Genomic DNA, 11,267 nt, shown 5'->3' on the forward strand with positions numbered 1-11,267 from the left:
GGTTGTGGGACTTGAACACAGGGTCTGGGCACTTTGCCTGAGCTCTTTTGCTCTTCTGCTTGGAGCCATAGTGCCACTTCTGGTTTTTCTGGTGGTTAGTTGAGGATAAGAGTCACCCAGGGACTTTTCTGCCTAGGATGGCTTCAAACCACAGCCCCCAGATCTCAGCCTCCTGCATAGCTAAGATCATAGGCGTGAGCCACCAATGCCTGGCTGGATCTCCTTTTTCAAGCAGAAGAAAATGTGAAGACAAAGGGAGGCAGAGCAAAAGCATCCTAGGACCAGTGGCCCTGCCTCATTCCTTAGCTAGGTGACCTTAAGCAACCTCATGACCTTTCTTAATGAGTACACTCCAGAGATAATGTGGCGGAGAATCTGGCACAGTGCAGAATCTAAGTAGACTCTCAAGAAATGAGGGCAACAGGAGGCTGCATATAAGGAAAACCGTCCAGAAAAGTGACCTTGTCAGAATAAAGCCAGGCCTGGCTATACCTCTCTCTTGGGCTCATTCCTTGGTTGTGAAGCTTAAACTCTGGGCCTGGGCACTGTCCCCTAGCTCTTCAGCTCAAGGTTAGCATACTACCACTTTGAGCTACAGTGCCACTTTCAGTTTTCTGGTGGTTAATTGGAGATAAGAGTCCCGTGGATTTTTGTGCTGGCTTTGAACCTCAATCTTCAGATCTCAGCCTCTTGAGAAGCTAGGATTACCAGCACTGGTGCAAAGGTAACTTTTTACAAGATGGTTCCTGAACATTCTTAACACCTTTCACAACTCTTCTAACCAACCACTTCCTGTCTTCTACAGTGTTTCTCCACAGCCAGTCCCATTTCCAATGACCTGTCATGCTGCCATGTTTTTCTAAAATCCCTTCTTCATCTTTTTCCCCCTAGTGAATAATCTGCTGTCTTTAAAACAACTGGGCATGGTTTCCAACCTACAGAATGTGCTTTCTCTTTTCTCTCTCTTCCAGAATGCATCCTCAATGTGTTCTCTAAAATCAGAAGCACTTTCAATCTCAAAGTTAATTCTTCATAAATCACCTTCTAGGCTGCCTCATTAGTGAAATGTCCTCTTTAGAACCAGACATGTCATTACTGTAGAAACACAGAAAATTGATTCTGGAATCTGCTGAAGGAATATTCCCTCCGAAATTAGTGAGGCCAGTTAGAAGCCAGTGCCTCCTGCCTGTAATCCTAGCTACTGAGGAGGCCAAGATCAGGAGGATTGTGGTTTGAGGCTAGCCTGGCCCATAAGAGTTCTTATCAAACAAGAGCTGGTGGCCCACACCTGTTATCCCAGCTACTATTGGAAGCCTAAAGTAGGTTGATGGATGCCAGGCACACACCCGGGCAGGAAATAAGACTGTATCTAGAAAATAACCAGTGCAACAAGGACTGGGGATGTGGTTCAGTAGTAGGGTGCCTACCTAGCAAATGGGAGGCACTAAATTCAAATAGCAGGAGTGTTTAAAAAATAAAGAAGGGGCCAGGAGCATAGCCTAGGGGTAGAGTGCTCACCTAGCATGCACGAAGCCCTGGGTTCCATTTCTCAACACCGCATACACAGAAAAAAGCCATAACTGGTGCTGTGGCTCAAGTAGTAGAGTGCTAGCTTTGGGAAAGTCCAAAGAAAATGACTAGGCCCTGAGTTCAAGCAAAAAATGAAGGAAGAAATAAATTCGGGAGCTGGGAGTTTAGCCTAGTGGTAGAGTGCCTGCCTATCAGATTTGATTCCTTATTACCACATACATAGAAAAAGCTGGAAGTGATCCTTTGGCTGAAGTGGTAGAGAAAGGAGAGTTATCAGGCCAAGAGTTCAAGCCCTAGGACTGGTGAAAAAAAAAAAGAAAGAGAGAGAGAGAGAGAGAGAGAGAGACAGAGAGAGACAGAGACAGAGAGACAGAGACAGAGAGAGAGAGAAAGAAATTAGGCTAAATCAAAGACCTTCCCAGGAAGAGGTTAATAGACTAAATGAACCAAAATGCGCATTATCTTTCCTCTACTTGTTCCCCTAAAGTGCTCATCCCCACTTGCTCACTTTTTTTTTTAAATTTTTGTTGTTTTTTTCCAGTCCTGGGCTTGAGCTCAGGGCCTGAGCACTGTCCTTGGGGTTTTTTCTCAAGGCAAGAACTATACCACTTGAGCTACAGCACCACTTCTGGCTTTTTTTTTTTTTTTTTTTTTTTTTTTTAATGTATGTGGTATCAAGGAATCAAACCTGGCTCTTTGTGTATGCTAGGCAAGCACTCTAATACTAGGCCAAACTCCTGGCCCAAGTTTTGTTTTTTTTTTCCAGTCCTGGGGCTTAAACTCAGGGTCTGGGCACTGTCCTTGAGCTTTCTTTCTTCAAGACCACTCATTTACCATTTGCCACAATACCACTTCCAGCTTTTTTTGGTGAATGTGAAACCATGGACTCCAACCCAGGTCTTTGGGCATGCTAGGCAAGCACTCTAACACTAGGCCAAACTCCCAGCCCCTTGAGCTTCTTTTGTTTAAGGCTATCACTCTACCACTTGAGCCACAGTACCATTCTGGCTTTTTCTGTGCATGTGGTACTAAGGAATTGAACACAGGGCTTCATGCAAGCACTCTACCACCAAGCCACATACCCAGCCCCCGCCTCCCCCTTTGTGTGTGTGTGTGTGTGTGTGTGTGTGTGTGTGTGTGTGTGTGTGTGTGTGTGTGTGTGTGATGGGCCTTGAACTCGGCCTGGGCACTGTCCCTGAGCTCTTCAGCTCAAGGCTATGGCTCTACCCTTGAGCCAAGCCCCCCACTTCCCATTTTCTAGAGGTTAATTGGAGATAAGAGTCTCAGGTCCTTTTGTGTTCCCGCTGTCTTTGTACCTGGATCCTCAGATCTAAGCCTCCTGAGTAGCCAGGATTACAGGCGTGAGGCACCGGCCTTCTTTAGAACCTGTATTGCCCTTATTCAGCGTGGCTGGAATGCAAAAGCATTCTATTTATCCCATCAAGACAAACTTTTTGGAGAACCTCAGATCCAAACCCTGGTCCTAAGTAAGCTTCCTAGGCACTTGTCCCTGCTAGTTACTGGGGTGTGGTGATCTCACCTCCCAGCCAGCCCCCAGCCTGTGAGCCCAACCTTCCCGCTGCAGGAAATCTATACTCAGCCGCCATCAGTCTCTGCCTTCTCCCTCAGCCCAGCATACACCGGGGCTTCCTACCCCTCCCAAACCCGTGCCTTACCCAACCCGGAGCCCCACATTTCAGCACAGATAGTTGTGACAAAGGTTAGAAAAAGCCCAGAAAGTAGTTTATTGGAGGTTTCCGCCTCCATTCAAGGAGAAAGGATCCAAGAACCCCGATCCTGACAGGCTTCACCCTACCTCCTGCTGCCCAGCGGGGTGGGGGGCCTAGAAACGTCAGTCTAACCACTGGGGCTCCGTGGGAACAGACCAGGGTGGAGAATGCTTTAGAAAAAATAGATCTCTATGTACATCTGACATATTTATAGCACATAAATTAGGGGACCCCCACCTGGGGAGCCCTAGTACTGAACGGGGAGGTGAAAAGGTCCAGAAGGGTGGTGCTGGAGGACACCACCCTGTCCCCTGTGGTCCCGGTGCTCCCCTCAGGCCTCCCCAGCCTCCTTGGCTGTGTCCAGGCATCTGCAGATGTAGCCAGCATCGGGACTGCAAAGAGCCGGGCGCGTAGCTATAGAGTCAGCGCACAAGGGGCTTCCAACCCCAGGGCTGTAATTCCACAACGAGGACAGGGAGGAGAGGCCCCAGCCTCCACTTCAGCACACCCGCTGCCAACATTGGAACTTCTCTCCACAGCACGGCAGGGCACATGTGTGTCCACACGAGGGGCCAGGAGGGCTGCAGGGCTGCAGTCCAAGTCTGTGAGTCAGGTCCCAGGTCCACATCTGATCCTCAGTTCCGACTCTCCATCAACTCCTCTTCCTTCCAGCCACTGGAGTTCTTGCCAAACTTGTAGACAAGCCTCCGGCCATCCACTCGCTCCAGGATCTCTCGTTTATAGTAGTACCTGGGTGGAGAGAAGGTGGTCAGAACATCCTGGCAGGAGATACAGCTGGGTACTGCCAAGAAGAGGCCTCCGCTGACCTGTCCCCTCTAGTTTCTGCCAAAGCAAGCTGAGCCTGACCCACATTGTACAGACTTTTCTTCTTCTTGCCGACTCACTGCCGTCTCCTTAGTTTACAGTGCGGACCACAGCACCTGTCTCTGCACCTGGTTTCTTTGTGCGTATGGCCACGTCCTGGGGTTTTTCATAAAAACACATGAATGGGGAGCTAAAAGGGACCTGAGAGATGAACCTAACCTGTGTTTGTGGCACACAGGAGCAAACAGAGGCCCTGAGACAAGAAAGCAGAAACCAGGCCTAGGTGCAGGCATGGCTAATGCTCTTTAACTACCATTTTCTAATGTCTCTCTTTACAGTCAGTCTTGCAGAGAACACACCCACGTGTTGCTGTGAGCTGACACTGGCTGTGCTCCTGGCAGGCCGGGTTGAACACTCGATCGTCCCTAACCCTCCCCACAGCCCTTTAAACCTCACCCTTATCCCATGAGGCCCAGCAGAGACTGGAATGCCAACTACTCTCTGCGCCAGATCAACAGTTCCCTCCATGTCCATCTCTGTACAAGGGCCCTGCTCTCCCGCTCACCTCATGGCCCGGCTCAGCTTCTCATAGGTCATATTGCTGTTCTTTTTCTTTTGTCCCCACAGCTGGGCCACCGCCTCGGAGCGCAGGAACTTGAAGACACCCTCGTGCCGATTCTCCCACTTCATGAGGCCTTCATTGAGCTCAGGGTGGATGAGGATGTCCCTGATGAACTCCCACAGGTGGGTGCCTCTGGGGGCTACAAGGCCAGATTCCCTCAGTGAGCAGCATGGCGCCCCTGGCCCAGGCCAGCCCCAGCACACAGCATGGAATGAGTCCTTCTAGACAGAGCCCTTGCAATGACCTCGTGCCTGCTTTCTTGTTCCCTGCTTTCGCAGAGGCACCCAGGAAGAGGTATCTGACAGAGCACAGCCATTTCCCTTTTGACATTGACCAAATGTCTGGCTGGCTTAAACGGTGACTGTGACACACTATGGCCTGGAGAACTCACAGATCGGTAGTGGGGGGAGGGGAGAGAGAGAATATACCAACAGATAGTGACAACATGGCCAATATGGGGGCAGAGAATGGGTTCCAGCCTCAAGGACAAGGGAACAGCTTTCTGACAAGAAAACCCTCAGGACAAAGAAAATCCAGGAGTGCATACGTGCATACCTGTGTGTGTAAGAGAGGAGGGAGGCAACAAAGCCCTAGGGGCATCCTCCCAGGGGTTCAGAGCAGCTGGATCACACCGTGCCTGAGGCCCCTTCCCATCCCCTGAAGGCTGGGATGTGGAATCTCAGTCTACCTCCATCTATCCCTCCACCTAAGCCTCTTCAGCTGCTCATACCACTGGTGAATTCCCACAGGCAGAAAACTGTGGCCAAGCACAGGGAGAACTAGAATGGGTGGGGAGGAAGCCTGGATTCTTGAGCCATGGGCCTCCCGCCAGAAGCCTCTGTTTCCCCTCCTCTCCAGGACTACCAAGCCAGCCACTGCAATGAGGAGGTGACTGGGCCCTCCCACCGGGCTGGGAGCAGTGAAGCAATAGATGTTCCGCCCACAGGTGGTCACCAAGTGGTCGCAGCTCACCGTGCTTGCTCTTCTTGCCCTCCAGGCACTCCCAATACTCTTTGCTCAGCTTTCGGGGGCGGCCTCGTTTCCGCTTTCCATGCTTGGGTTCTCCCTTCTTGTAGTCCGGAAAGCCATCTGTGAGGGAGGGAAGGGGGTGGGTGGTCAGTGGGAGAGCTGGCCCCTACAGAAAGCCCCACTGATGGCAGGCAGGCAGGGAGGCAGGCTGCACACTGTGAATATGAGACTTCTAGCAGCTCACAACTCACTTCTGGGGAAGACTTTGCTGTCCGTGGGGTCCAAGTCCACATCACTTCCACCGGAGTCTGAGGAGTGGGGGCTCTGGGAAGTGGCGGTCCCTGGGGCATGGTAGGGGGACAGGTGAGAATGATCAAGGCCACAGTCTCTTAGGACGAGCTTCCCCTCCCTGTTAGAAGGCCCAGAGTCAGGGCTGGGCCCCTCACCTGCTGTGGAGACATCAGAACTACCGGGCGATAGGGCGTTCATGTTGTAGTTGCTGCCATAGTAGGGGCTGGCCTGACGGCCGACGTCCAACAACTCCTGGGTAAAAGGGCTTCCCTGGTCTGGGGAGAGAAGGCTGGAGCTCAGAGAGGCTCAGGAGGTTGGCTAGGGCAGGTAAGGGACAGGACATGACAGGCAGAAATAGGTTCTCACCAAAGGAGCCTGGGTCTCCCAGAGCCTCCTGGAAGGCCATGCCATCTTTCTCCAGCAGCTCAATGATCCAGCTGAGCTCATCGGACGAGCTGGAGGCTGGGGAGAAGGAACCGGGGTCATGCTTCTCTCTGGTCCAGCTCTCCACTCCCCTACCTCTTGCCCTCCCCCTCACCCCCGCCCCATGGTGACACTGGGTCTTGGACTCACTGAGGTCCCGTAGCTGGGCGTGGAGTTGGTCCCCCAGAGGCCCAAAGACCAGCCGAAGCTCCTCCAGGGCGCAGTTGCAGAGCGTAGCCCCATCCATGTCGCAGCGGGAGAAGTCGATGGAACTGGCGTCATACTTGTTCTTTTCCACTTGGTAGCTGATCCAGTCCAAAACCTGGGCCTTTGACCAGAATTGCGGCTGCTCCCCAGACCAGCTGGCCTTTTCTGAAAGGAGTACAGGGGAGGATCAGCACAAATCCCCTCTCCAGAGAACCCTTCACCCCTTTTTAGAGAGTCCCCCCCAACCCAGGAGCAGAGCCTGGAGACATTCCCAACGCCTCTGCTGCTGTTAAAGAGGTCTCCTCGGTCTCCAGCTCAGGATTTCTCCACAGATTCTCCTTTGGATCAGTGCCCTCCACTCATCCGGTTCACCCACCCCGTACCTTCCAGGGGCATCGGGGGATTGCTCAGGGTCACCACCAAGTCATCAGCTCCAAAGGTGGCAGCAGGGGGAACAGAAGCCAGCGTGGGGTCCTCCGAGCTGTACATGGCACTGAAGTAGTTGCTGAAAATGTTGCTAATTTCACAGGTTGCAGCCATGAGGCTCCCTGGGGAGAGGGGACACCATCAGTGAAGGTACCAGGATTCTCCCCACAGCTCTGTCCTGGGTAAGAGGAGCCTCCAAGGGGCAAGAAGTTGATGTCTCTTCAAGAAGGGCCCCTCTGAGCCAGACACAGGCAGCACCCCAAGTTCCAATTACTTGGGTGGCTGAGACAGGATTGCTTGAGCCCAGTGAGGCCAACTCAGCAACATGATCAAGCAAACAAACAAAAAATAGGGCTGGGTTGCGGGGAGGGGGGGGGCTGGAAATCCTGGAGAGGTGAGCCCACTGAACTCTCTGGCTCAGATCGCCAGGACCCTTGGCGGCACCCTGTTCCGTGCTCCTCACCCCTCAGGACACCACCACCATCCTACATTTCCTCTAGGAGTGGGCAGGTCCAGACTGCGAATCCACCAGAGAGCCCTGGCCTGTTCCCAAGACGAGGGAATGTGACAAGAAAGGAGTCCTACCAGTCGGGTATGGACGAAGCAGGTAGGCTGCTAGGCTTCCTCGGCCTCAGGTAAGAAAGAAATCCAGGAGGCGGTGTGCTCCACCAGGTAGCTGTGAGGAGTCTGGTCACCGAGCTCCCCCACCCGTCCTAAATAGCGCCGGGCGGGAGCTCCTCCCAGAGCCCAGACCTTGAGTGTGAGTCTCAGTGGTAACCTGAGCTGGTGGCTCATTGGATGGAGGGGATTTCCTAGCCTTCAGACTGGGTTCCAGGCCCCAGGTGATTTGCATATTGTATGCCACTTGGCCCAGATCCTAACAGGCGGTGCTGAGAAATCAGGCCCTGCTGGTTTAATGATTGTCAGACTGTCATCCGGCACCCTCTGGGGTTGGGCCCGGGGCACTGGACTGGGCAGGTGGCGGGAACGTTGCTGGGGTGGGCACCTGTGTTTTCAGCCACCCTCTGGCTCAGGAAATTATGGAATCAGGCCAGGGATGGGCTAGGGAGGAGAAAGGGCAAGTGGCTGAACTGGGTCAGAAAGGCTGTTGTCCTCAACTGTCTGTAGGTCTGTACCCAAGTACCTAGGAAGATGGTACTGAGGGATAGACATTTTGTTCACAACACCCAGAAGTTGGGGTGTAGGCTCCTGACTAGGCCATGTTTTTGATGGGCACGGGGCTGTTCCCACCAGCCTACTCCTGGACCCAAGTCCCCAGTCACTGAGCTCATTTGCTTTCATCTACTTTTCTGGCAAGATCTTAACACCTGGGCCACCTGGACCCCATCTAAGCCTCAAGGTTGCTGCTGCCACTCGGGGAGAGAAATGACCCTACTTGAATGTTTTTCTTCCCATGCCTGGTGGAGCCATCCCTGTCTAGGGGCTACTGGACGTGCTGAAATCTAGAGACAGTCACCCTCTTCTATTGGGTTCTCCATTTCATCTCTGGTTCTCTCAGCTAGTTCACCAGTGTCTCACTGCTGCCCTCTAGTGACCAGAAGTCAAGTTTACCTCATACAGGAGAAGGAGGGAGGGACGAAGGGAGGGAGGAAGGGAGGGAGGAAGAGAGGGGGGGGGTATGTTCTGTGGCTGCCTGGGTCACAGTGGGTTTGGTAAATGGTAAAGTAAGGTTCTTTATCTGTACCTGGGCCACTGGTTTCACTCCGCCCCCCCTCAAAATGGCCTCTATAGACGCATCCCCAAATACAAGGGACTGGTTCTCACAGATATCCTGGAGAGATGGGTTGTAGAGGAGGAGGTGGGAGATCTGCATTTTAATGACTACTTGCACAAGGTATCAGACAAGTCACATGATCCTGTAGCCAGGAAGTGTTAGGTGTGGTCAAGAAACTGGAGGCTGGGGCTGGAGGACTGAACATTTGAGGTCTCTCCTGGCAGTTCAGCAACACCGATCCTGCCTCAGAACCCCAAACCAAAATAAACCAAGCCATGTAAACCCCACAAAGTTGCTATGATTTAATAATCCCTCAAGTCTCTTCTGGGTCCAGTTGGTCTGGTGTTTGTCTCTGCAGTGAGGAAGAGCAGATAAGGAGCTTCTCCCCAGCCCCAAGCTCCAGCTTTTGTCCTTCTACTCCATTCCCAAGGACACAATCCCCACCAATTTCTGGAGTTGATAATAGGTGAACCCACCTCCAGGTACCCCTCTTGACTCAGTAGCCCAAGGACAACCAAGGAGCCCTCAAAGGACGTTTCCCTTCTTTCTTGTCTCTGAAACCTTGGGTATCTAGAGAAAAGGGTGAGTCCTTTATCAGGGTCTCCTCCCAGGGCCGCCTGGGGGCTCAGGATAGGATTTTTCCCCAGCCCAAGGAGCCTAGGGCAGGCACACCCTCTAGCCAGTCACTCACCCTGGAATGCAGGAGAACCGGCTTCCAGCCCCAGAGCCACTCACGTGCTCCAGCCCAGCTAAGCACCTGGCTGGGGCTCCCCAGGCACCATGAAGCCATCAGCTAGCTCTCCAGCCTCCAGAGCTGAGGTAGGGCTAAGGACATCCTCTAGGCTGGCCCTTCCCTTCAGGGAATGCCTTCAAGTAAGGAAGAAGCATTGGAAAGACCCGGATTTGAGGTCAAAGCCTTGGAGGGGTGGGGAGAAGGTTCCAGGTATGTGGTCAGAGGTGCTATGGGGCAAAAGGCAAGAAACCTAATTCCCTGACCTAGACACTGCTATGGCAGGAATGGACCTTGTCCCAGAGGCCCAGATGGGGGCCCAGCCTCATCTTCAGGATGGAAGAGGAACACGAGCCCCCCCTCCCCATGTCTTGTAATAGGACAGGCCCTTGCAGCAGTCAGGCAAAGCAAAAGTGATGAAAGAGAGCGGCTATACAGCCTGGGATGCCCCACCACGAAATGTGGATTTCCCAAGACTAGAAAGTCAGAGGGGTTTGGGGAGGAAGCACTTTAGCCAGTCACGTGTGGGAGGGTTTGTGCAGAATAAGCAAAGCTACTGGTCTGGACTAGTAACTAAGCACTGAGGTGGGAGGAAGGGGAGGCAAGTTAAATCATCACTCATCTAGGCGATACTAGGGATTGAACTCAAGGCCTCCCCAAGTTTGCTAGGTGAGCCCTCTACCAACTGAGCCACACCCCCAAACCTTTGGCTCTGTTTGTTGCTTGGATAGGACCTCCAGTTTTTCTTTTTCTTTTTCTTTTTGGCCAGTCCTGGGCTTTCTCAAGGCTAGAGCTCTACCATTTGAGCCTCAGCACCACTTCCAGCTTTTTTCTGTGTATGTGGTATTGAGGAATCGAACCCCGGTCTTTGTGCATGCTAGGCAAGCACTCTACCACTAGGCTAAACTCCTGGCCCTTTTTTTTCTTTTTCTTTTCTTTTCTTTTTTTTTTTTTGCCAGTCCTGGGACTTGAACTCAAGGCCTGGGCACTGTTCTTGGACACTTTTTGTTCAAGATTAGCATCCTACCACTTGAGCCACAGTGCCACTTCCAGCTTTTTCTGTGTATGTGGTACCAAGGAATCCAGGGCATCGTTCATGCTAGGTGAGCACTCTACTAGGCCAAACTCCCAGCCCGGATCTCCAGTTTTTCTCTAGGAAAGCCTCGAACCTCTGTCTCCTCAGCAGCTAGAATTATAGGTGTGTACCCCACACCTAACCTTACTTTTTTTTGGGGGGGGGTAGGTCATAGGACTTGAACTCAGGTCCTAGGCGCTGTCTCTGAGTTCTTCAGCTCAAGGCTACTATCCTACCCCTTGAGCCACAGCACCACTTCCAGTTTTCTGGTGGTTAACTGGAGATGAGTCTCACAATCTTTAGTGCCCGGGCTGGCTTTGAACCACGATCCTCAGATCTCAGCCTCCTGAGTAGCTAGGATTCCAGGCGTGAGCCACCTCGCCTGGTGGCAACATTTATTTTTAACAATTATTTCAATCCTCTCCCAACTTCTCTCCCACTTATAAAACCCAAGATGCATTATGGAGTTGAGCATGCTGAAGCCAGGAAATGAGGTCCTGCGCAGACTCTACTGATCACCACGAAGCCAGTGCTAAGCCAGGTGAGGCTCAGCAAAGTGAGGGGAGGGAGAAAACAGGAAAGGACCCATTTGTGTGTGTGCTGGTATGGGAGCTTGGACTCAGGGTCAAGGCACTGTTATTTAGCTTCTTTGCTCAGATGCACCTCTGGCTTTTTAGTGGTTAGTTGGAGATTACTTCTCACAG

The 11,267-nt window shown here is 52.3% G+C and overlaps 1 protein-coding gene across 1 annotated transcript; it reads right to left on the bottom strand.

The window, feature by feature from the left end:
- Positions 1 to 3,251: 3,251 nt before the first annotated feature.
- On the bottom strand, positions 3,252 to 7,727 carry Elf3 (E74 like ETS transcription factor 3). Its single transcript, XM_090341428.1, has 9 exons — positions 7,609 to 7,727; positions 6,981 to 7,145; positions 6,541 to 6,762; positions 6,334 to 6,429; positions 6,123 to 6,242; positions 5,928 to 6,017; positions 5,680 to 5,796; positions 4,651 to 4,846; positions 3,252 to 4,010 (listed from the first exon to the last, which is right to left on the bottom strand). Exons 2-9 carry the CDS (start codon positions 7,135 to 7,137, stop codon positions 3,896 to 3,898), a joined length of 1,113 nt encoding a protein of 370 aa, XP_090197554.1. The 5' UTR covers positions 7,138 to 7,145; positions 7,609 to 7,727; the 3' UTR covers positions 3,252 to 3,895.
- Positions 7,728 to 11,267: the final 3,540 nt, after the last annotated feature.

This window comes from Megascapheus bottae, chromosome 10, assembly GCF_031878675.1.
Source record: "Megascapheus bottae isolate mThoBot1 chromosome 10, mThoBot2.hap1, whole genome shotgun sequence".
In the NCBI taxonomy this organism is placed as follows: domain Eukaryota; kingdom Metazoa; phylum Chordata; class Mammalia; order Rodentia; family Geomyidae; genus Megascapheus; species Megascapheus bottae.

Bases quoted from the DNA above. Each gene is read 5' to 3' on its own strand.
- Elf3 (XM_090341428.1), bottom strand. From the start codon at position 7,137: ATGGCTGCAACCTGTGAAATTAGCAACATTTTCAGCAACTACTTCAGT. The intron at 4,847-5,679 runs GTGAGCTGCGAC...CTGGCCTTGTAG, and splicing joins GGGCAAGAAGAGCAAGCACG to CCCCCAGAGGCACCCACCTG. The intron at 4,011-4,650 runs GTGAGCGGGAGA...CTCTCCACCCAG, and splicing joins AAGCTGAGCCGGGCCATGAG to GTACTACTATAAACGAGAGA.